Raw genomic sequence first — 26605 nt, forward strand, 5'->3', positions numbered from 1 at the left:
TGTTTCATATACTCATAGAACTTTGAAAGAATTTGAGTAGTGTTGTTGTCAATAATGTGTAGAATTGGTGAATATTACACGTGTGTAAAGTGATCACTTAAACCAGCCTGTGACGGTCGTCAGCCCTGTAAATTCCCAGATTACCATATTCTTCTTCATCTTTGATGAGATGTCAAAAAATAATATGAAAAAAAAAAAAATAATACAAAAATAAATCAACTGTTGAATTTACTATCATTTCCTTAAGTTTTTCCCATTGCATGTTTGATAATTTTTAAAATGAAAATCAACACCCTTCTTTAATAATTACATCTTTACAAATAATAATAATGAAAATGAAATTTTCTGGCGTTTCTCATGTATGTGATTATAATCCAGGATTCCGACCTCACATACAAATATAAGAGTTTCTGCTCCATAGAAAAGCTTCTTCATCTCACCAATAGATGTCTCTAGTGAAAATTCTAGAGATTCAAGTACGATGTTTCGAAATTGGATCAGATATATATAGAAATTCCAAGAATTTGAGTAGTGTGGTTTTCAATCATAGTTAGAATTAGTGAATGTTACACTTGTGTAAAGTGATCACTTAAACCAAATAGAAAGGTGAATATGCTAAGGGACCATGATATTTCACAATGCGAATTTATACTAGTGATAATATCTTCCTACCCGTTAAACCTAGAAATTAACTGCTGACAATTAGAAAATTAAATGCTGATACTTTACCAGGCTATGACGGTCGTAAGACCCGTAAATGCCTAGAATTCCATATTCTTCTTCATCCATGCTGAGATGTCAAAAAATATTATGAAAAATTGCACCTTTTTCTACGTAATTTCGTACGTAACAGAAAATTCCACAAGTTCATTTGGCTAGAATGAACCAATGAAATATAAAAAGCAACGCAACCTTTCATTCGAACCTACCCTTCAATAGCAAATACATACGCCATTCAAGTTTAATACGGTACGGTACGCCTACAAGTAGGGCGCCGATACTGCCGACACGGGAGTATGCCACGGGGAGGATATCGATCTACCCCCTCTCTTTAAGTCAAGCTCAAATCTAAGTATTGCGAATACAGCCAGGCGAATAGTTTTACGGAGAAACCGATTTGATGCTGCTCCATTTTGTCTTCCCCCGTTTTAGGCGAATTGGGAGGCGCAATTTTGTGCACGATGGACGGAAATTATTCAGGAAATTAATGGCGTCTAGCGGAAATTTTGCATACGGTTGACCCGATTGACAAGTAATGCTGACTCCATCTTATCATATGAATAAAAAATATATAGGTAGTAAAAATCTTTTATTTTATATGTATACGATCTTTTTATTGTTCAAAATTCACCATATCGCTCACTCCTTTCAAGAACGCCATAAATCAAAATACTTGATTTTTCAGGAGAACGTTTTTAAAGTTTAAAAATATAATACAATGTATTAAAAATATATATCAAGCCACTTACTGAACTTTTTACTGTGCAATAGATCTTTTTAGGTTAAACCTGAAGGTTTTTTCTCCATTTGAAAAATATTTAGTATAATTATTTAAAAAAAATAATTAAGCAATACCTTTTCTTCAAAATGCAAAAACAACACTTTCTGCCCTGTAGCGGGTAAATATTTAGTTAAAAATATGACGCTTTTGCTGGAATATAGTACATTTCTGGGCATTCCGAAACATGCACAACTGAAAATTGACGATTTTTGATATATGATGTTGTTGAAAGGAGTGAGCGATATGTTTATAATAAAATCATAATAAAACAATAACAACTGAGTATATAGTTTTTTTTCCACATTGATTTTATTTCATAAGTGACTGGGTTTCGTCATTACCGATGTCATCTGGCTAGACAATTTTTTTTTTTAAATCTGTTAAATAATTGAAGGTAAATAAAAGATAAATAAAAGCTTTATAAATCCAATCGTAGATGGCTGTTGTGATCTCAATCACGGATCATCATGAGATTGATCATATATATGTATGACTTCCAAAAAAATATGTGTAGTGTAGTTGTCAATCATGGGTAGAATGGTGAGTGTTAAACGTGTGTAAAGTGATGTAAATACCTGTAAATACCCAGACTTCCATATTCTTCTTCATCTCTGTTGATATGTTAAAATGTAAAATACCTCCTTAGTGGAGAAACCAGATTTGAGAATAAGTATTTGGACACATTCAAAATGTTGTGTACTCTATTTTCTCCTTATAAATGCGAAGCGATTTTGGATGATTTTCGATTTCTATTTCTATTGCAATAAGTTAATTTTACCCCAATAAAATAAATACACTTGATATGAATTTTAATACTCATTTTTATATTACGGTAATTTTTATTTTGATAAAACGAGTTAGTCTGTATTGAAGTAAATAATCTTGACATTGAAAACAGCTTACTGATATAAATTGCAACCGTGGACAAAAATCCCGAACCACTATATATATCTATATATTTGGTATATTCATCCATCAACTTCAAGTAGATGGCCCCGTAAATGAAGTAATGCTCTTAGTTTAAATTCATTAATGGAAAATAGAAAAACATATAAATAAGTTAATAGTAATGTATATACCCGAGTTACGTAATTTTGACATAGACCTTTATTATTTACATTTTGAGTGTGACTAAATACTCACAAATCTGGATTTTCTCCGCTTAGGAGTTATTTTTACATTTTGGCATCACAACATAGATGAAGATGAATATGGAATTCTGGGTATTTACAGGGATTGTGACCTGTCATAGGCTGCTTAAGTGATCACTTTACACGCGTGTAACATTCACCAATTCTACCCATGAATTGACGACAACCCAGATTTGTGAACAAGGATTTGGACATTCTTAAAAATGTTGTGAATATATATATTTTTAAATTGACACAAGTTTAACTCAGCTCTACCCCCTTCAAAAACTCTAAAACGCTTATTTTTTTATTTGGAGAAAGTTTTGAGGTGTTGTGTATCCTGCTTAAAATCGTTACTAATTGAATTCAAAAAGTGGTCCGGTATTTTGTTCCGCGATGGCACATTATTTAATCATCACTTATTGGTGTACAATATGCGTGGAGTACTTAAATTTAGCGGTACGGTAGTTTGACCTTGCTGGAAGTATGTAGTTGTATTTGTCGTGACTGTAACACACGCCTTCCACCAGCAATCATTAGGTACTTACTAAAATCGATGAAATTGTGCATGCCGGTGAATAATATGTTTTTTTACTCAATTTTTTCTCAACGATTTTACACGTTCTCCGATAAGTACTTAGATCCTAGGGATCTGTTTGTGCCTCCGCATGTCGCTCTTGGGATGTTGACTTCCAGCTTTCTTTCCATCTTTTCGGAAGTCTGCCTGGGGGTCTGCGTCCTTCAGGGTTACCTTGAAAGGCGATACATGGAAGTCTGTCTTCTGACATTCTGTTTGAATGTTCATTCCAGTATCGCCTTCGTTGTCGTCCCCACCTCACGATATCCTCCGTCTTACTTTCTGCTCCGGATGTCGGTATTTCTTACTCGGTCTCGCAATGTGTTTCCGGTTATGGATCGGAGAGTCTTCATCTCGGAGGTTCGAAGTCGAGATTTTGTTCTGGAAGTATCTGCTTGATTGAAAATGATCTGGCAATGAATGAAGGTAAGTCAAAGGTCATGGTGTTTGAAAGAGAGAAAGATTTGACAGAATGCAAGATTATCGTGCACAATGAATCCCTAGAACAGGTGCAAGAATTTTTATATCTAGGAAGCATGTTCACAAGGGATGGAAAAGTGGATAAGGATATTGAGAGAAGAGTGAATGCAGGGAATAGAATAAATGGTGCTTTTAACAGAGTGATTGGGAATAAGAATATGTCCATGGAAGCCAAGCTAGCGGTTCACAACGGCGTGCTAGTACCGACACTAATGTATGGAAGCGAAACATGGAACTGGCAAAGGAAGGATGAAAGCAGAGTGAATGCTGTTGAAATGCGCTCCCTCAGACGAATGTGTGGAAAATCATTGTATGACAGAATTAAAAACGACGATATAAGAAAGGAATGTAAGGCTGAACGAGGAATAATTGAAAAGATTAGAAAGAGCTCTTTGCGGTGGTATGGACATGTGGAGCGAATGGATAGCGAGAGAATGACTAACAAAATATATGTGGCGAATGTGAGAGGGAAAACAGAACGTGGACGACCGAAAAAGACTTGGCACGATCAGATCAATCAGAACCTAAAATCTGGCGGTGTCAAAAGTCTGCGTAATCGGAGGGCATGTATGACTAGATGTATGGATGTGAAGGAGGCTAGGAGTGTATGTCAGGACAGAAGAGTGTGGCGTTCCATCCTCTCTGCCTACCCCTGCGGGGAAACGGCGTGATGGTAGTAGTAGTAGTAGTAGTAGTATCTGCTCTTGCCTCAATCCCATAAGTGGCTATTGGTCAAACACATGTTTTGTATATTTTATAACGGTAAACTTTGTAGGGTAAATGTTTTTCTTATCGCCCCCCTGACAGTTACTGTCTCTTTGTCAGTTTCTGTCATGACAGTTATTGGCACCCTTACCCTTAGCACTCGAGTGCCGCCATAGGGGCGGCATGCTTGGTTTGCCGTATTTTTCGAATGCTGCCGCTGTGATGGCACAGTTTGCGTGTGGCTAGTATTTTTATATATAATGTTTTATTTTTACTTTGATATGCTTAAACCAAAATCATTTCAGTACAGTGAAATAGTAATAAGATACGGAATTTTATTCAGGTGACGGAACATACCAAATATTTTTCAAGTATGTAGGTTCAAAGTATTATAGGCCTTCTGATATTACTGGCCAATTTTTCGTGACACTATCACATGCCTTTGACGAGATGGCGAATGTTTTTATGTAGAAATTTTCACACAAGGATTACACAGGTTAAAAAACTAAGGTACCCAGATTTGAGAACAAGTATTAGGGCACGCTCAAAATGTCTAAAAAATGTAGTTCGCATAAATATGTACAGCCATAAATATGTAGAGAAAAAACAGCTATCGCTAGATTTTCACATGATCATTGGTGACACTGGATTCTATAGTAAAATGTCATCATCTTTATATTGCATGATCTATGGGACTAATAGATCGGAATAACATGGTATCGGTCGAGCACATTTATAGATAAGCCCCGCCCCACAAATGGTGCCAATGCGGCTCGCGAGCCGCAGTTTGCCAATCGCTGCTTTTAGACTAAAAGGCACCGTACTTTTTCTTGATTTCTCTCTATCGCTCATCCGCATACATTTGCCAACACGTCCGCAAAGCGGAATTTATAAATAAAAATTCTACTTTTAAGTGGTGTGGGAATTCCAAGTCAGCCTCATCTCAGTTACACTTAAATGTGGTTATCGCAGTGCCTACAGTCTAATTCTCTCGCGTCAATTTGTTCACAGTTTGCATTCTTAAGTGCGCGCATGATTCATTATTGAAATGAGTACTTCATTATGCTCCAGACATGGAAACTAGTTTCCTTTTCACGTGCCCATATCGGCTGCCAGTTGCTATAGGCCTACCAGTCTAGCTTGACTGCTCTTCGTTCTCGAATTCGTATGCATTCTAAATAAAATCAACAGTTTTTTTTTTATGAAATGGCTAAATTCATTGCAGCGACTATTTCCTTCATGAATTTAAAATGAAGACTGATTTTTTTAATACATTTTTTTTAAATCATGAAGGTAGGTTCTGGTTTAAAATCAAAAATTTAATTAGAGTAACTTGATTTTAGAATTTGGAATTACTTATGTTACATTCATTAATTTTTAAAACTATATGTATATATAAGAGATTTTAGAATGGTGATATAAGGAAATAACGTAAGGCTGAGATAAGCATTATCGATAAAAATAAGAAAGGTGGGATGAAAATTATAAGGGTTTGGGCATGTTAATCGAATTAGTGAAGACAGGATAGTTAAACGAATTTCTGAGCCGAATGTGGTTGGTAATAAAAAGCAGAGGAATACCGAGGAAAACTCGGCACGATCAAATACTTAAAAGAAGTCCGGTCAGGAGTCGAAATAATCGGCGTCTATGTACGAGGAGGTGCATGAATGTAGAAGAGTCGAAGAATGCTCGCAAATACAGAGTGGTGTGGCGTTCTATTCTCTCTGCCTAAGCGGCGTGATAGTTAGTTAATGGAGTTAATGACAAAATACACTGTGTTTTAGCCGCGAAAAACTTTAAAAAAATCATAAATATATCAATTTATCGACATCAATCGTGTTTGTCCAATAAAACTATAGTTGCATAGAAATATATCTCTACTTCGGAGTTTAATACCCGGCACATTGTAATATCACACGCCTCCATTCATAATATGCCGAGCCCATTGTTTAAAACGAAAGGGAAACTCGATGACACCCCCGTACTGCAAATGACACCAGTTTAATTTATACGACAAAGTATTTACATGTCCAAAAAATATTGTAGTCTTCTTCTTTTGGCCCTATCTGCTCTCAAATGGTGCATAGGCCTCCGTATCGGATAGCGCTCTAACTCGATCGTATTTTTTTATTTTTTTATTTTATTTATTTCTTAAATATAGATTTACGTATAATTTATCTGCATTTTGGTTCTGTAGGCATATCCTGTGTTGATTATATGAAGGCTGGGTGAATAGTCCTGCTCTTTAGATTTTTGAATATCGGAGTATAATTTATTTGGTGGGTACAGATGAGGTAAGTGAATGTTAAGAAAATAAAGAAATGAGAGGGGTTATAAATAATAATAATTATTATTATTTTCAATAATTTATGTAGCGCCATTTTCGTAAAATACTACCTTAAGGGCGTTTGTCCACTTCACGGAATTTTACCGTCCGGCACGTCAGTTTTAAAACGATGATCGGCTTGTGCTTTTGTCCGTCTTTCTTCGGATCAGAGCTCTTGATCGGTGCGTGAACACATTGCGCGTAAATTCGATCACGCTAAACTGTCGTAGTCGCTTTAATTTTTCAAAACCAGACTGCCGGACGGTAAAAATCCGGGTAGTGGACAAGCGCCCTAAGGGTGTTTCACTGTGACTTGATATTAATATTGATACATTCTTGGACAAAATAATAATAAATTTTATGTCGATTTTTAGCTTTCCTTTGAGTATAATGTCAGATTGCCTGGACAAATTTGTCACATATGGTTTGGGTCCGTTAGGGTCACATACCCATAGAACGCATTTAACAAACGATATTCACGAAAATGGTTAACATTTTCAGTAATTATTTTTGAAAACAAAAGATATTACTAGAACAAAGATTTTTGTATTTAATAATTGGACACTTGTATTATACCACTTATGGAGTTTTTATTTCATTTCATACGACTTGTTTCGAAAACTATTGATGTTTTCATCAAAAGGTGATTAAAGAAACTTTGTAATTTAAAAAAAAATCATGTTTTCATTCCACAAAATTATAGCCCAATCAATAAATAACAAGTTTTTTTTTTTGGTTTTTATTTTCTTTGTTTAAAACAAAATCTCCTGCCATATTAAATTACAATAATATTATAAAACATACTTATGTATAATCTTTTTATAAAGCTAATTTTAGTGTGATGTTATTATTTTCTCCTTTCATCCTTCTACCTCCCAAGTAACTAATATCATGTGTGGGTGAAACAAATTGCTCCACTTAAACGTAATGTGAACACTAAGTGTCCTGTTTTCCTTTCCAGTAACTGTTATGCAATTTCAAGTTGTTTAATTGCAGATGACCAACGTTTTCAATAGTCAGGAGTTGTGTTTTTTGAACGTTAAGTGTAATAAAACTTTATCGCTTCAAAATGGACATTTCACAAACCAAATCGGACGTTTTGAGTTTGGACAGCCGTGTAGTATCGCGAGGATCTAACTAACTCGTTTTTTTTTCCTTTTTACTACCGCCGACAGTGGGTGTAAAATCTTCAAACAATATCGATATCCGAAAGTCTTTAATGGTCGCGTTTACATGAAACGTCTCGGAAAACGCGAGGGGCTTGGAAACAAATAAAAAAAATGCATAGGAGTCATGTCGCCAGTCGCATCGACTAGCCGCTGGGAAATTCTACGAATAGTGCCGAATCAATGGGTTTATTCACCGTATTTTGCCTAACGCTGTCTCATCCGCTCTTGCGTCGTTCACACGCGAGCGAATGAGATACCGATATGATTTTGAGTAGGATGTATGGTAAATTCCCCTCGAGACGCAGACGGTTCGATATTTTGAAAATTTAACCATAGGGGTGACTTTGTTGTTTTGCATATTTGTCATACACGATAAAACCATGACGTTGGCGCGTCTATATCTTCTTCTTCTTTTTGGTGGTGGCCTTGTTGCCTGTTTTTAAGAGGATTAGCCTCCTGCGATGTTGATTTCCAGCTGTCTATCCATCTCTTTGGTGATCTGCCCGGAAGTCGTCTACCTTGGGGTTGGCCGTCCAGCGCGATATGGGAGAGTCTGGATGGTTCGATTCTCTTCACATGCGCATACCATTGTCTTCTTCGCTGTCTTTCCCACCTAACGACGTCTTGGATCTCGCATACACATTTCTCTTATCTTGGTGTTCCTTATTCTATCTCGTAGACTCTTGCCAAATATGTATCTATATGTGACTAGGATTTTCATAAAATTGCAATGATTCGATAATTAAAAATATAAACGAATGAAAAGTAAATTTCAAGGACGCGTCACGTTTATTAGGCACTTTTCGTTACTCGAGAGAGAAAAAAGATATGACGTATAGTGAAGGAGAAAGAAAGGTACACGTTTCGACGCCACTGGAGTGGAGTATAAGAGAACGACGTAAACGCAACGATACAAAGCGATAGAATAAGATCCTGCATGCAATGAGAAGGGTCCTGCATGCATTCGCTCATTGTAGATTTGTAGATGTACACGTCAGACGCTATATATGAACATATGATGTACAGCGTGTTGTGTAAGTAATATTTATCATTATGTTTTAACAAAACCAACGAATCAACTGCAAAATGTAGAATTACAATTTTTTCTCGTTATCTCGAAAATATCGGATCGCAGACATATATCTCATATTATATATATATACAACATTTTGAGTGTGTCCAAATACTTGTTCACAAAATCTGGATTATCTCCAATTGCAGGAGTTATTTTCATATTATTTTTTTCTTCTTCATCTTTGAAGAGATGTCAAAAAATAATATATCTCATATTATTCTTATCACAAACCATTAATGTCAGTATTACCAATCCAACCACCAATCAATGACAGTGTAAAAATTTAATAAACATATTAATTTTTATGCAAATTTTGTATTGTTGTATTTCTTTTGAGTTGCTCTCTCTTTCTATCTTTCTCTGTCTCTCACATTCTTATTCTTTATTTTTTATTTGAGTTTCACTTCTATCACGTGTACGGCGTTGCACGCGCGATTTTTTTTTTTAAGTTCGCATGGATGTCTGACATTTATTGCATAATTTCCGTGATCAGGTTGTAAAATAAATATCGTATTGTTTACTCAGTGTTGTCCCTATAAAATAGTTTATTTCTTTTATTTATAGTTTCAATAATAAATTTATGGGTACACAATATCCGTGAAACATCAACTCGGGTCTATTCAGATATTTTATAGCACTATTTCGGTATAGGCGAGTCTTAAAACAATAAAATAAAGATTTAAAAAGAAAAATACTAAACTAAACAACTAAACTAAAAAAATACTAAACTGTCCGCCTCCGTAGTGTATTGGTCAGCACGCTCGGCTACCGTTCTGGAGGTCTCGGGTTCGATTCCCAAGGGGGGTAAAATAAATATAAGTGATTTTTTCACTGTAATATTTATTCAATATTACCATGGACTGGTACCTGAAGCGGAGGGCTGATCACCTTTCCTTCATGTGTAAACGATCAAGATAACACTGCGTTTATATGACACAGTGCCCTATGCACCATTGGGGTGCGGATGAGGGTTTTATTATTATTAAACAACTAACCATCACGCCGCTTCACCATAGGGGTAGGTAGAGAGAATAGGATGCCACACCAATCTATCTTTGCAAACAATCTTCGCCTCTTCCACATGCATGCATCTTCTCATACATACACGTCAATTATTCCGACTCCTGACCCGACCACTTTCAAGTATTTAAAATACTCGATAATGCCAAGTTTTCCTCGTTCTTCCTCTGATTTTTTATCAACTTCATTCGCCTCGTAAATTTGTTTTACTATTCTTTCTTCACTCGTTTGATCCACATGCCCAAACCATATATTCTCTTATGTCAAATACTTGAGAGCGGTCAGGTTAGAGTCGAAATAATCGGCGGGCTTGTATGAGGAGATGCATGAACGTGGAAGAGGCGAAGAATATTTGCAAAAACAGAGTTGTATGGCGTTCTTTTCTCTCTGCTTACCCCTGCGAGGAAGCGGCGTTATGGTTAGTTAGTTAGTTTATCTTATTTTACAACAAATTATAAGCTTAAATAATAAAAATGAAAATGATATTTTATGGCGTTTATCATTTGTGTGATTATAATCCAGGATTTGGACCTCACATACTAATAAAAGAGTTTCAGCTCAATAAAAAGCTTTTTTTCATCTCACCAATAGTTGTCTCTAGTGGAGTTCTAGTGATTCTAGAATAATGTTTCAAAATTGGTTCATAAATATAGAACTTCCAAGAATTTGAGTAGTGTGGTTGTCAATAATGGGTAGAATTGGTGAATGTTACACGTGAGTAAAGTGATCACTTAAACTAGCCTATGACGGTCGTCAGCCCCGTAAATGCCTAGACTTCCATATTCTTCTTCATCTTTGATGAGATGTCAAAAAATAATCTTATTTTATATCACCACATTATTCACAGCTGGAAAAGAAAGGTTTTTTGCAAAGGAAAGTTACATCTTATCATTGAGTAACCTCTCTCGACCTTTCAACAGTCATTGCGCGAGCTTCGCTTTCAACATACATGGTAACGAAAAGTGGATCTCACGTTTATTCAGTTAATTCATATCCATTGAATGCAACGTCTCTTAACAATGCAGAAATAAACCATTTCTGGTGTAGACATGCATGTTTGCATTGAGAGACATGATATTCTAAATATTTTACATATCGCTCACTCCTTTCAAGAACGTCATAAATAAAAAATGTGTTTTCGGAATGCCCAAAAAATGTACTATATCCCAGCAAAAGAGGCATATATTTTTATTTATATTTACCCGCTACAGGGCAGAATGTGTTGTTTTTGCATTTTGAAGAAAAGGTATTGTTTAATATATTTTTTTAATATACTAAATATTTTTCAAATGGAGGGAAAACCTTCAGGTTTTACCTAAAAAAATCTGTTGCACAGTAAAAAGTTCAATAAGTGGCTAGTAATTTATTGTTAATACATTATATTATATTTCTAAACTTCAAAAACGTTCTCCTGAAAAATCAAGTTTTTTGATTTATGATGTTCTTGAAAGGAGTGAGCGATATGAAAAATAACTCCTATAATCGGAAATAATCAAGATTTGTGAACAAGTATTTGAACAAACTCAAAATGTTTTTTCTGCATTTTAGTATCTGCAAATTTTTGAATGATCAATGTATTATTAGATTAAAACCAATATTTTTAGCTTTTCCACTTTTTTATTTGACCAGCGACCGGGTTTCGTCGTTACCGACATCATCAGACTGGTTACCGACATCATCAGACATGTCGGTAACGACGAAACCCGGTCGCTGGTCAAATAAAAAAGTGGAAAAGCTAAAAATATTGGTTTTAATCTAATAATAAATTAAAATGCAATTCCATCACGAAGTGTCAGTGGATAATATAAATCTATTAATGATCAATGTGTTTTGTTGTGAGAAGTCTAGTCACTCGAACGTTGCCGCATATTGCACGAGATATTGTCAGTTTAGTAAAGAAAATCCGTTGGAAGCCAACCGCATTACGCACCAAACTCGTACAACCTGTTTTCCCTTAATGGGAATTACGTGCTTAACTACTGTTATAGCATCCTTATCAATACAGCACTTACTCATTGCGACTGCAACTTAAGGCCAAGAAGATAAAAGTCAATATATAACTATTGTGATAATATTGCAAGGTGGTCGCTGGAGTGAAGACTGAGAAATTGTCAAATCGAACTATTTTCACGTAAGCTAATGAAATAAGTAATGCATTAAGGCCCAGTATTCGATAAATCTCAATTTATTTCTTTAAACCCAGGTAACATTTGACGTAATTGATTTTTATTTTTATTTATCTGTCTATAATTAAAATGTAACGTTGTTTTAAAATCACTACATACTTATATATTTTAGTGATTTCAAAACAAAGTTACACTTTAATTATAAAATTGAAAATCACAGTGCTTCAAATAAAAATTATATTTATTTTTCTATTCTCCTGAAGATGAAAACAACTGTAGTTTTCGAAACTAGTCGTGTGTAATGAAATAAAACTCATAAAACAGGTATTACAAGTGTTTAATTTTTTGTTGTTGTAAATAATCAATATGTTGTTCCACAATGTTAATGCCGGATTAATAAATAATATGATTTTTTCCATAAGACACCGTTTTTGTATTGAAAAATAAGTTTTTCCTCGATAAAAATGTATGATTTTGATAAGAAAAGAGAAATAGAAAGGTAAGGAGTTAAAAAAGATTAAAATATTTTTCAAAATATTTATATCCTAAAAACACAGAAAAAAATCCATAATATATATTTCGTTGTCATACAGGAGAAAGTGACTAACTGCATTGTTTTACAAAAACGTGATCATTGACTATTTGATACTTACTAGCTTAATATTGCCCTCAAAAAAGCCCGAACGATTTTAAACTTGAAAGTATAACATATTGACTTGATAAAAATGACTAACTGCATTGATGTTTATTTTCTTGCCAAGCAGTGACTTAAATGGCCCTCCTGAACATTTTACGTTTTAGTAGTTGGTCACTTTCTCCTGTACGACTACGATTTTTTAAATCGGGTGTGAACTGACGTCCGACTTTCAGCGCAAACGCTTAATGAATTATATTATTGCGAGTAAGGCCTTAAATGTGATTGAATGGAGATATTTTGTAATCAAAAGTTGGTAAGTGCATCAGTTGAGAGGAGGTTAGTGCATGTACCATAAAATGACTTCTGGCAGTCATAGCGGTTCAAGTGACGTTGAGAGAGAAACAAATATTGATCCATACGAAACTAATTGATTTTTTTTCTATAGCTCTCACTGTCAATCACTTTTTCGCTTGCGTCTGTGGGTTTACGAAAATGATCTACCTATCTACATTTTATATTACCACTCTTCACTTGACCAATGTACTTTTCAGGCCTTCGAATAAGTGAAATCACGTTTAAAGGTTTGAAAAAACATTTTAACCCTAGATATCGGGACATTCGTACTATTTACGATGGACATTAGATTTGTGGGTAGCGCCGAGGCAACACATGTAAAAAATGTGGTGAAAACTAACATGTATCTTCGATATTTTATGTTCGTATTTTATATAACATTCTCAAAAACATGTTGCATATATTGTTTAATGTTTTTAGTAAACGTTTTTGTTAAAATTTGAGTTTTTGTTATGGTCGTACATTTTAAGATAATCCCGTATTAAGGTGCATTGAAACAACTCCCTTGGTCTAAGGTTGAGGCATTTAAGATTCATCATAGGGTCAATAACATATTTTATTTTATGTATTTATGAGAAGAAAATATAAGTAAATATTCCCTAATTGTTTTAAAAAATAAATTGATGTCAATATTTTAATTTTTCACCGTTTTCCCAAGGTTGACTTACTGATGTAAGAAAATAATGTTTTGCAAATCTAATGAATACCTCCGTATATTTTTAGTTTTTATTGTTTACGTTCAATTTCTCTAGAGCACCGGTTCTCAAACTGTACTCCGCGGACCTCTGCGAGAGCTCCATCGCGACAAGCCATATAATTCTTCGTACTGCATTCAACGCTCTTTTATCACGCCTGACGCCATTAAACAGTTGGTCAAAAATAAAAATAACGTCATGCCTCTTTAATTTAAAAAATAAAATAAATTTACAGTGTAATGAATACAGTACATATTTATTTGTGTACTATTGTAGAATTCAGCAGTTTGTAATGTAGAGATGTGACCAATGGGTTACTTGTTCGGTTACTCAATTTGGATAGTATACGTTACTTTTTCACTGATTATACTTCTTTTCAGTTGTTTTTTTTTATATCAAAATGTCGAATATATAAGGAGCTAGAAATACGCAATAAACAACCTTATTATTGCGCTGATAGGCGTTTTAATTATTAGATATAAACCTGGTTATATGTTCATTATTTAAATATAATCATTTAATGAAAATCATACAAAAGAAGGTACTTTATACTAAAATGAGCTATCCAATTAAAAAACCGATTGAAATAACGACTTCTTTAAGGTAAGTCGTAACTTAAGTCGCATTTCTGGGTTCGATCATTTAAGCCTGTGCTCCGAAACATTCTCTCAACTACGAGACACCAAAATTGTTCCTAGATTTCCTCGGCACACCAAAAGCTAAAATATATAGACCATTGAACACTTATTTAGTTATAATAATTATTCCACACTACATTTTTTAGCATACAATATTATTTAAAAAATAATATTTGTCATTGTGTATTAAATACATAATGGAAAATTGCGATATATCAAATACACTGAATTTGACCGCTGCCTACCTGTATCCGGCATAACGGTGTGCCACGGCACACGGTTGCGGAGCACTGATTTAAACGTAAAAAGGTGTGTTTCAAAAGGGTTCTGTCGCCAAAAATGTTTGAGAACTATCGCTCCAGAGTTTTCCGCAAACACACAGAACGTACACTATCGCGTATTTCAAAGCGATCTTTACTTCCATCGATTATAAGCCGGAGGTATTTTAAACATGCATTTGGGAAATATTCCGTTGTGAGTGTGAGAGTACCGATGCCCAGCATAAATTTGCTCCCGATGACGTGTGACGTTCAATAAACACGTTGGTTATTTCAAAGGTAAACACATTTGTGGGCCCGATCACATCTGTGTAACCATTGCACAGTTGTGCGTTTCGTTCGATGGGCATTATCACGAAGGTCGTACCGAGATATCAATAGACCGGCGTCAATGTTTGTTGCTTGTTTGTTACTGTATTTTTTGCGTTATACTGGCGCAGGTTATTGTTCATAAAATTCAACGACAATTCACAACACGCTTTGTTTTATCGTGGTCAGTAATAAATTTATCATTTAAATTCTCTAAATTATATATTTGACATCTCAACACCGTACACACGTGTAACATTCACCATTTTACCTATGATTGACAATCAAACTACTCAAAATTTGGAAGTCATACATACTTATATTATCAATCTCATGACGTTCCATCCGAGTCACAACAGCCATCTATGATTGGATTTGGAAAGCTTTTAATAATCAGGAAACCTTTTATTTGTATGTAAGATCTGAACCCAGATTATTTTACATATTAGAAAACGCCTGAAAACCATAGTTAAAATTTTTATGCAGCTTGTATGTACTTTGACCAGTTATTTTATTAACAACATTTTTTGAACGATTCAAATACGTACACAAATCTGGATTTCATCACTTAGCAGTTATTTTACATTTTTGACATCTTGACCTAGATGAAGAATAATATAAAATCTGGGTACTTACAGGGCTTACGACCTGTCACAGGCTGGTTAAGTGTCAGCATTTAATTTTCTTATTGTCAGCAGTTAATTTATTGGTTTAAGGGATAGGAAGATATTATCACAATTCGTACTGTGAAACATCATGTTCCCTTAGCGTATTATTATTATTATTTTTTTAATAAAATATAATTATTTGAGTTTTTATTATTCACATAAATATTTCAATTTCATACTATTTCTGTCAGCCTAAGCGGCTCATTATTAGAAATAGGTATCAAATTGTGGTAGAGTGGGTTCGAACCGAGAAACTCTGACATAAGAGTACGCGACACTAACCACGGGACCAACACATTCACCTTTCTTACGCAATAATTTTTGTTGCAGAATTACGCAAAACAGGTAACTGCACTTTCGCGTTACTCAGTCTTATGCCGTTCTCATGTTCCTCATTGTATGCACATTATTATCATTGTTGTTTTATTTACCTTGACGTCACGGTCTGCAGGGTACGAGGTTTTGCGGTTAACCTATCCCCCATTGTTGGATTTCGAAATATTTTTTTAAACATGAAAAATCCAACGTTTTCTTTTACTTACATATTACACCGTGTACAGATAATGTGTCGCCTATTTTCAAAATCCGCCAGATCCAATTTTATAAGATTTTAAAATATATACTCTATCGGAATGCCAATTGTGGGTTTTATTGTTTAAAATATTTATATACCTGAAAACCCTGCTAAAAATAATTAAAAACAACTTTGTATTTCAAATTCCGCTATATTCATGAAACTTGCCTTCTGACCCATATTGGCCAATCAGAGAGCGGTGATAGGTCAAAAGTTAAAATGACGTCATTATCGGTTTGTGTCTCGTGTTTTTTTTCAAGTACTGAATAAATTCCAAAAAATGGGAAAATTCTCTGTTTCATAATATTTTTTCTAAAGATAGACAAATCTTTGAAACATAAATGTTAACCGGAGAATTTTGCATTTTTTGTAAAATCGACTTACATGGATCTGGCGCATTTTGAAAGTAGGCGACACATATCGCTCACTCCTTTCAAGAACGTCATAAATCAAAAATCGTCAATTTTCAGTTGTGCATGTTTTCGGAATGCCCAGAAAATGTACTATATCCCAGCAAAAGAGGCATATTTTTAACTTAATATTTACCCGCTACAGGGCAGAAAGTGTTGTTTTTGCATTTTAAAGAAAATGTATTGTTTAATTATTTTTTTAAATATACTAAATATTTTTGAAATGGAGAAAAAACCTTCAAGTTTTACCTAAAAAGATCTGTTGCACAGTAAAAAGTTTAGTAAGTGGCTTGATATTTATCTTTAATACATTGTGTTATATTTTTAAACTTTAAAAACGTTCTCCTGAAAAATCTTTTTTTTTTATTTATGACGTTCTTGAAAGGAGTGAGCGATATATCGTACCACATTTTGAATAGAGGAAAGGTGTTTTATGTTCCTGATCGGTGAATAAAACGATTAATAAAAGTGTTACCGTTGAAATGGGTAACCTTTTGCAGTTCATTCAAGACGATTCAATAAGGTTTTTGTTTTTTTTACAAAAGGTCTGTGAAATATATCTTAACAAAGAAAATTGCCTTACGTTTTTTCTTCTTATGTAAAATACATTTTTTACTTTGATATTATATAGAAATAAACACAAGATAAACACTCGATTTTTTATTTATTTTGTACATTAAAAGCATTGTTTAGGTACTCTGTGGTATGGTAATATTACACTCTCCTTATCATTCATCGTTCACTTTGTGTACATTTGACCTGATAATGGAATGGTCGTTCTGACACCGGTAGTCATGAAGTAGTGTTTTTAAGAGGTATTACACAATGTTAAAATGATAAGGAGAGTGTTTTACTCGTTTTTTTCTTGAATACTTAATGTTTTTTATTAAATAAAGTAATATTATTTTTAATTATTTATAAAATATTTTTTGTTGAAAACCCCTCTGAAACGATATAGTATTACGCCTTTTTGATTTTTTATCCCGTTTTTTTAAGGCGTTTTTTTACACACTTAAGTATTTTCTTTCTCTTTATTTCTTTAGTTAGCTTATATTAAAACTAATACAAACTAATATTTACACTTAATTAGCATCATACATATATATTTGCATCTTCTTACGGTAAACAAAACATTTATTTTAAAATTCTTTCAGACTCTTTTCATTCTTCATACATTCAGGCATCTCATTATACATTTTCAAACCCTTATACATTAAACAATTTTGCGATTCGTTTTTATTCAACAATGGCAGTCTTATTTTATCTTTATTTCTAGTAATATGTTCATGAAAACTTTTGTTTAAAACTATTTTATCCTTTAAATATTTAGGTAATTTATCGTTAAAACATTGAAATAATCTAAACTGGAATTACAATGAAAATATCTAGACGAGATGCACTGACTGCATAGTGTCGATAACATTACTTCTGAACTTTTATTTCCGAACCGATTTTATTATGAAACCGGTTGTCTATAAGTAGTGTCTGAAAATTCACGATACCGAAAAAAAATGGATGAATATATTTTTTTTACCGAATAGAAGTAATGATAAAGTTGTCTTCACCACGCATTTTACGCGTTTTACGTTACTGATGTAAGATTAACGAGAAATTTCTGAAGAAAAAAAAATGTTTTCCGTTCCTGACATTGCAATTTCCTTGGGTGATATTATCTCCGGCGATGATTCATTTTCACAACTTTATGGGGTGAAGTATGAACCCTTTTCAACACTTACAACCACGCTATTATTTGCACGCAGACTGACTCATGAACTAACCCCCTGCTGTCTACTCAATGACACACACACTTTGGGAACCCCTGAATTATACAGTTACAAATTGTTTCGTTTCTCGGACAATGCGTATGTACCGTGTACAGATCTCACGGGGTTACGGAAGCCTTCAACCCTCGCCAAAGCAATAGGTGCGTTTCCTACAGCGGTTTGTAGCTGGCAAAAAATAATGAATACATAATACCCGTGTTTGTTATTTGTCATACTGTCCTTTCCCACGCAGGGGTAACCATTTTCATGTTTATATTTGCCCCAATGTATGTATAATGAAAATCACAATTATTTGTGTTTTGCTTTATAATTATATTTGTTTTCAAAAACTAATCGAGGCTATTTTCATGATTTGAATAACCGTATTTTAACCGGACCTTAATTTTTAAGCATTTTAAAAATAATAATAAAATACAAAATGAAAAAAATATATATCACTCACAAGCATGAGCAATAAATAATATGTGTAAGTCCCTCTCCAAGCACAAGAGCTTAGTCTCTTTATTGGAGAGAACAGATTACTAATTTTAAGATTGTCAAAAGTAGAAATGTCTAGAAAATGATATAAATTATTTTAAAAAATCTTTTAACTATGTTACATAAATAAAATAAAATATTACCATTCTTCTTATGAGATCGCTAAGTCAGACAAAATTTTGTAAAAAAAAATCGATCTCTTATGGAATCCTTGTCGTGGTAGGGGGATAATTATGATTTCTCAATTTCTCACCTGGCAACATCGATAATTTTGTTGAACGTTAAAACAATATGCATTATCTTAATGCTGTGCGCGAATTTTTCAATAGCCCCGCACTAAACCACAATAACGATGTGACGCGTATACGATGTCCACCGCCAAAATAACTATGTTATTCAATACGTTATTTGATCTCACCAATATGCGCCTGCTGCGTGCCAGTTATCAGTGTTTTGTTCTCTCGTTTTGGGGCGTTACGTGTCTGATTTCACATTTTTTGTTTACTCGGTAACTACGCCGGTCCACACTGCTCCCTGACGCTGATAAAAAACAACGATAAATCCTCTCTTGATTTTTCGACCCTGGTATATATTTTTTTGTTGCCAATTTTTTTTTCTCAGTATACTCTATCAATACGAAAAGCGAATAAATTCCAGTCTGTGAAACGTTAGCACAAGGGCGGCATTTAAAAAAATAATCATAGTAAAAGTAAATATAATATTCACAATACTTTATGAATGAATTTCATTCAGAGAATCAAAATGAATCATATAATGCCAAGCGTAGACCTCCAGCGGTTATAAATAACATATCGCTCACTCCTTTCAAGAACGTCATAAATAAAAAATCGTCAATTTTTAGTTGTGCATGTTTTCGGAATGCCTAGAAAATGTACTATATCCCAGGAAAAGAATCTTATTTTTAACTTAATATTTACCAGCTACAGGGCAGAAAGTGTTGTTTTTGTATTTTGAAGAAAAGGTATTGTTTAATTATTATTTTTAAATATACTAAATATTTTTCAAATGGAGAAAAATCCCTCAGGTTATGCTTAAAAACATATGTTGCACAGTAAGAAGTTCAATAAGTGGCTTGATATTTATTTTTAATACATTGTGTTATATTTTTAAACTTAAAAAACGTTCTCCTGAAAAATCGAGTTTTTTGATTTATGACGTTCTTGAAAGGAGTGAGCGATATATACTCGTACTTAATAGAAATATATACTCATTTAAATTTAATTACTTATTGATTCGGCATTAACGTTGACGGCACTGGTTTTATACAAGTGTTTAAGTTTGAAAATAACCAGTATGTCTTTCCACAAAGTTAATGTTGAATCAATAAATAATATAATTACAATGATTAAAGAAAACACTTCGTTTTTTACCACTTAAGTACTCAAGTGGTAAAAAACGGAGTGTTTTCTTTAATCATTGTAACATGTATTACCACAAAGTTAATGCCGAAACAATAAATAAAATATAATTACAATGTAATCCATTCATAAGTACTTATATATTTATATATGTTTTAATGCACAAAAAAATATTACAGAAAGTTGTAAAGAAAGCACACAAAAAATAATAAAACGCACCAAAAAAATTAAATTGTTAGCTGAATATGCATTTTTAATCGATATATCCACATTAGACTTTTCCGTATATTTCCGTGTCAACAACCCTTTTAAAACCCCGAAAAAACTTTACTCCGCATTACGAATTAAGGCCTGTATTTAGTATATTTATATAAACATTTATTTACGTAGGTACGCTATTTATAAACGTCAAGTTTTCTTTACTCGGAAAACCGGCGACAATTCGTGGAAAGTGTGGAAACGACATCCGAATACTTCGGTACGGTCATTACGCAGTAATTTTCTCGAATACGGATCGTTGACGTGTCGACTGACAGACGGATAACCTGACTGTCAATTGTAATTACCGTACGACAATGGCACTCACATAAGTACCTTGATTATATGCATGGGTACGTTTTCGTTTGGTTCACATATTCAAAGATTGTTTTTTCGTTTTTGTTGATTGTACGTTTTTTATTTATTTATTTAAACCTGTTTTCCTGAATTTATTTGAATATAGTTTTATATTCAAGCCCATAGATAGAAGCATCTATAGCTTCCGAAACTAGCCGTAACAATTTAATATTCATATGGTAAAAAACAATTGAATGCCGAAACAATGAATAACAGACACACACACACACACACACACACACACACACACACACACACACACACACACACACACACACACACACACACGCACGCACGCACGCACGCACGCATGCACGCACGCACGCACGCACACACGCACGCACGCACGCATGCACGCACGCACACACACACACACACACACACGCACACACACACACACACACACACACACACACACACACACATATATATATATATATATAAACCCAAAAACATGTCCGACATCTAGCGCAGCCGTTCGCATTCTGAATTTGAAGATTGCGAGTTCTCACTTAATATTTCTTCACGTCTTCAATAAATATTTTTGATTTGTGTGATCAATCTTTTATTTCAAATCGATTTATCGAGCTTCAGGAATAGATATTTTATTTTCATAAATATTTTTACTTTCACTTAAGATTTTTTTTTTTCCGTATCTTATTGTATTTTTTTCTCTGTCAACAGATCTAGTCCACTGCACGAATGAGCCGAACGTGTCAATACCACAGCTAGCCAATTTACTGGTGGAGAGGTCACAGAGCACTAATTGGGTGGTCGTCTATAAAGCTCTTATCACGGTGCATCATATGCTGGCATACGGAAATGAGGTAAGATATTTATAAACGTTTTTACGTTTTGTTGATAACCACGACACCTTCGTCCATACAAAGGTATTGAGGACATATTATAGAACGCGTCATTATTTTTCCTTAGAAAAAATAAAGTTCAGTAGTCTTTTAACCCCTTTGTACCCGAATAAGACAAATAAATGAACTATGTGACAAGTCTTTTATTTTTTTATATTTTTTTTATTTATTCGGGAATTGTACAGCTTACAAATAAAAAAAATATATAATAAACTGTAGTTACATTAACAATAATAAACATTACATTACATTAACAAAAAATAGTTACATTACGTTAAAAAAAAGCCAATTAAACAATTCCACATTTATGTAATAAAAACTTTAAAAAAAATCTTGATTGATATAAGATATTGAATCCATTGTATCTACTTATAGTATAGTTGTTTTATTATGTTTTACCATTTTTGGTTTGCCGATTGAATGGTATTAGTTAGTATTTTAGTTTTTTTTCCAGCTTAGGGTTTTGATGTCACATAGTCAAATATATTAGGAACAAATTTAGGAACTGATTGGTTTTAAGAGATCGAATCCGAAAACCGAATTATGTAACGACTAATTTTGAAACAGTTGTTATTTAATGTTTATTTATTTAAATATAAACGGGATTTGTGAATACGATTATACGTATGGCATTTTTTAAAAATTATTATTTATTATGTAATCTGTTTACCGAGAGACTCGCTTTCATTTCATTAATTAATTATCGCATATTGCATTACTTGTATCGCGAATGTTATCAACTGACCTACCATATAGCTAGTTTGTGATGTAACTTTACTTATTGTGATAACCTGAGATTATTTATATATTTATTTTAATATTGTTATTATTATCACAGTCGAGATGGCATGAGGTCTAAGGTCGTACCGAGCACCGAACGATTAAAAATAGATTACATTATATTTCAATACATTTATGTTTATATAAGTATATATTTATACATATATATATATATATATATATATATATATATATATATATATATATATATATATATATATATATATATATATATATATATATATATACACACATAAAACTAACTAACTAACCATCTCGGCGCTTCCACGCAGGAGTAGCTAGAGTGAATATAACGCCACATCAGTCTGTCTTAGCTGACAATATTCACCTCTGCCACATTTATACATCGCCTCATAAATATCTGCCTATTATTCCGACTCAAGGCCTTAAGGCCCAATATACGATAAATCGCAGCTTAATTTTCTTAAACCCAGGTAATATTTGATATTATTGATATTTTTCTTATATTCTAAAAAAAACGTCTTATTCCAATATGTATTCTAAAAAAATTGAGATTGTAGTGACGTCCAACCCCATGGTAGACCCGGTAGACCTTGGTGGTCCAGGGCAGACCACCAAAGAGATGGGTCGATAGCTGGGAATCGACATCGCAGGCTATCCTTCTTATAAACAGGCCACAAGGCCTAGAACAAGATGAAGAAGATATTTTTCTTTAAACACAGTTTTTGTATTGAAAAAATAATTTTCTTGAAAATAAATATACGGTTATGAAAGTAATACAGTTAATGAAAAGTAAGGAGTTATTTTTTTATAATTATTCTAAAAAAAACGTCTTTTTCCAATATGTATTCTAAAAAATTGAGCTTGTAGTGACGTCTAGCCCTTAGCGCGTCCAAATGGGGATCTCGGCCTTAACTACGTAGTATTTACCGTCAGTTTGTATTTACACCTGTTGAAGAGAACATATGTAGTTCTTGAAACTAGTCTTGCTTACATTAATAAACTCAGAAGTGGTCTTGTGTATCATATGTGTATACTTATTGTGGTTACCTTATCACTTGCCGTACTGCTCAGAGCATTTCACGAGATAAATTCATTCAAAGTGTTGTCGCGGGTCGAGGTCGCCGATATCTACCTTCCGAGTCCCGACAATGACAATTATATACACTGAGGACCGACGGATTCACGGTCTGCCATACGGATGGGTGATCGAATTAAAGAACCGAATCAAATCACGTCTTCTTAAAAAAGTCGGTTTTTAGATTTGAGCATTCAAAGCTAATCAATCTAGACAGATTTGATAGGTTGTCGCGAATTTCTATTTTCTTATATATTTATCAAATTTAAGTTGCGAAGTTATTAGATTTATCATTTTGACATCTTAACATAGAAGAAGAAGAATGTGGAAGTTCTAGGATTTATAGAGATTGTAGATTATATGACCTGTCATCGGCTGGTTAAGTGATCACTTTACACACACGTAACATTTACCATTAAATGGTACCTATTACACAAGTGTACCATTTACCATGATTAATCAAACGTTTTGATCGATATCACTAGTGTTTTTGATTAGTTGGAAGATATTGCTTTTTAGCAGTAAGACCGCCAATATACTTATTTCTTTTCTGTACATGATTTTTAAATAAATAAATAAATTAACAACTAACATTCTTATTTGTTTGGAACTCATGCATATATCGTAAATCTCATGACGCTCGTACGTTTGAGTTCACGGAAGCCATCTATGGTTGGTTTGAAAAAGCTTTTATTTAGCCGAGATCATTTTATTTAAATGTATGCAGGATCCTAACTGGATTATTTCACACACTGGGATATGCCTGAAAACATTATTTTTAAAATGACTAAGCCTATGCTAAAACAATCTTTACAAACGCATTTAACAAATAGTCTTAAATTACACAAGAAACCATCTACCAGCAAAAAACTACATAATCCAAGGCATAGAAATACATCAAACATAATCATAAAAAAAACATATAAGTATATCTTTTGGTGAAAACAATTTGGATTGTTATGTAATTAAGTTATACAACGTTCATTTAAAAACGAAAGTAACTTACTTAAAGAGCTATTCATAAATTGAATATGGAAATGGGTAGATCTTAAATAGATTGTATCGTACATATTGCTCACTCCTTTCAACAACTTCATATATAAAAAAAATCGTCAATTTTCAGTTGTGTATGTTTTCAGAATGCCCAGAAAATGTACTATATCCCAGCAAAAGCGGCGTATTTCAAACTTAATATTTACCCGCTACAGGGCAGAAAGTGTTGTTTTTTGTATTTTGAGTAAACAGACATTGTTTGATTTTTTTTAAATATATTAAATATTTTTCAAATGGAGAAAAAACATTCAAGTTTTACCCAAAATATCTGTTGCACAGTAAAAATGAATAGTCGTAAATAAAGAAGAAAAAAAAGATGATTTTTTTTAAACTGGGCTATTAGTCACATCTCTAGTTCGCGCTTAGTATTGACTATTATACCCTAGTCGCTCCGACTCCGATGTTTGGCTGACTGTCAAGGGTCACGTCTTGCTCGAATTTGGCCATTTATTGGCTTAATAGAAGTCGCCGCAGGGGTCACTTCGTTTTTTAGTTAATCGTGCGAGGTGACCCTTACAATTGATGATTTTATTGCGAACGTGTCAGTTGTTTTTAAAATATTCAAATGTGACAACTGCACTAAAATGTCATTTCGACTTTCGTATATAATTGGTCTTAAAGTCTGTCTTCCAAATTTTACTGGTCTATATAAATTAATATGTAAACTCACATATTTTGAGTAGGTCAAATTTGTTCACACAAATCTGTGTTTATCCCGCTTAGGAGTTATTTTAATTGACATAATATGTCAATTAAATTAAATTTATATTATAAACAAAGAACAGCTTATAATGGGTCGTAAGCCCTGTAAATATTCAGAGTTACACACTCTTATTCATCGATGCTGAGATATCGATTCCTATTTTAAAAAAAAAAAATAAAGTTCATAAATGGCGAACCATTTTGCGCAAGCGGGTCAAATTTTATATTTTTAAAATAAAAAAATAAAAAAAAACTTAAAGAAAAAAATCTTAGCATCGCTTCGACGTGAATGATTTCTTTCATAATTGTACATATGTAGAGCGGATTTACTAATAAAACAATTTTGACGCATCTGACGTTTACGATGTTTTGCCGGGAAGGGGTCGACACGCCAACATGAAAATACACGCGTAATATCTGAAGTTAAAAGGCCGTTTTCGTCAGTCATCTAAACAGACAGTATTTTTTTTTCCTGAAAATGCTGCCGAAAAAAAACGGGTTTTTAAACACTCTCTTTCATCTATCAATAAATCATTCACTCCACGTTATAGCGTTGAATGTTTCACCGTGCGCATTTGGGTGTTTATGTTCATTACACTCATATCACAACAATGCTGTTTAAAATTTACATTATCTAAAAAAAATATTGATACTGCACGATCGTGACGGACAAGCCACCCAAAATGCCTATTCGTCATAATGAAATTATTATGTCAATACTCTCGCAACGTGTACGGTCCACGGCAGGAATGTGAACTGTGAGGTCAACAGCCTCCTGACAGAATAGGTTTTTTTTTCATCTAAAGTATCTGCAACGGTTTCGCATAGGCATAGACCCGTTTGGCCTCCGTCAATGGTTTTTTTGTAAATAAAGAAAGAACTTGTTAAAACCAAACAAATATCTAACCTATAGTAAATATGTTTTCAAAATTTAATTCTTTTTAGTGCTGAAGAGCGCGATCGCGCTTCTAGATAATTCTATGTATTACGTATTAAAACGGTTAAATCATACTATTATATTGGTTTCATTAATTGATTTGGCAGTCACTTTGTGGTTATATCTATCCCTTCAAATTAAAATAATCTGTTGCACAGTAAACAGTTCAATAAACGGCTTGATATGTATTTTTAATACAATTTACTATATTTTTAAACTTAAAAAACGATCTCCCCAAAAATCAAGTATTTTGATATATGTATGACATTGTTGAAAGGAG

At 33.4% G+C, this 26605-nt stretch overlaps 1 protein-coding gene across 13 annotated transcripts in view; it reads left to right on the plus strand.

The window, feature by feature from the left end:
* Positions 1-26605, plus strand: part of lap (phosphatidylinositol-binding clathrin assembly protein lap) — a 113272-nt gene that overhangs the window by 32758 nt on the left and 53909 nt on the right. For all 13 annotated transcript variants that reach the window (XM_088269903.1, XM_088269944.1, XM_088269967.1 and 10 more), the window contains exon 2: positions 21612-21754. In XM_088269903.1, the coding sequence (XP_088126029.1) occupies positions 21612-21754 (143 nt within the window). The remainder of the gene's footprint in view (positions 1-21611; positions 21755-26605) is intronic.

The sequence above is a fragment of the Brachycentrus maculatus genome, unplaced genomic scaffold, assembly GCF_059751285.1.
Source record: "Brachycentrus maculatus isolate JH-2025_06_01 unplaced genomic scaffold, ASM5975128v1 h1tg000026l, whole genome shotgun sequence".
Taxonomy (NCBI): Eukaryota; Metazoa; Arthropoda; class Insecta; order Trichoptera; family Brachycentridae; genus Brachycentrus; species Brachycentrus maculatus.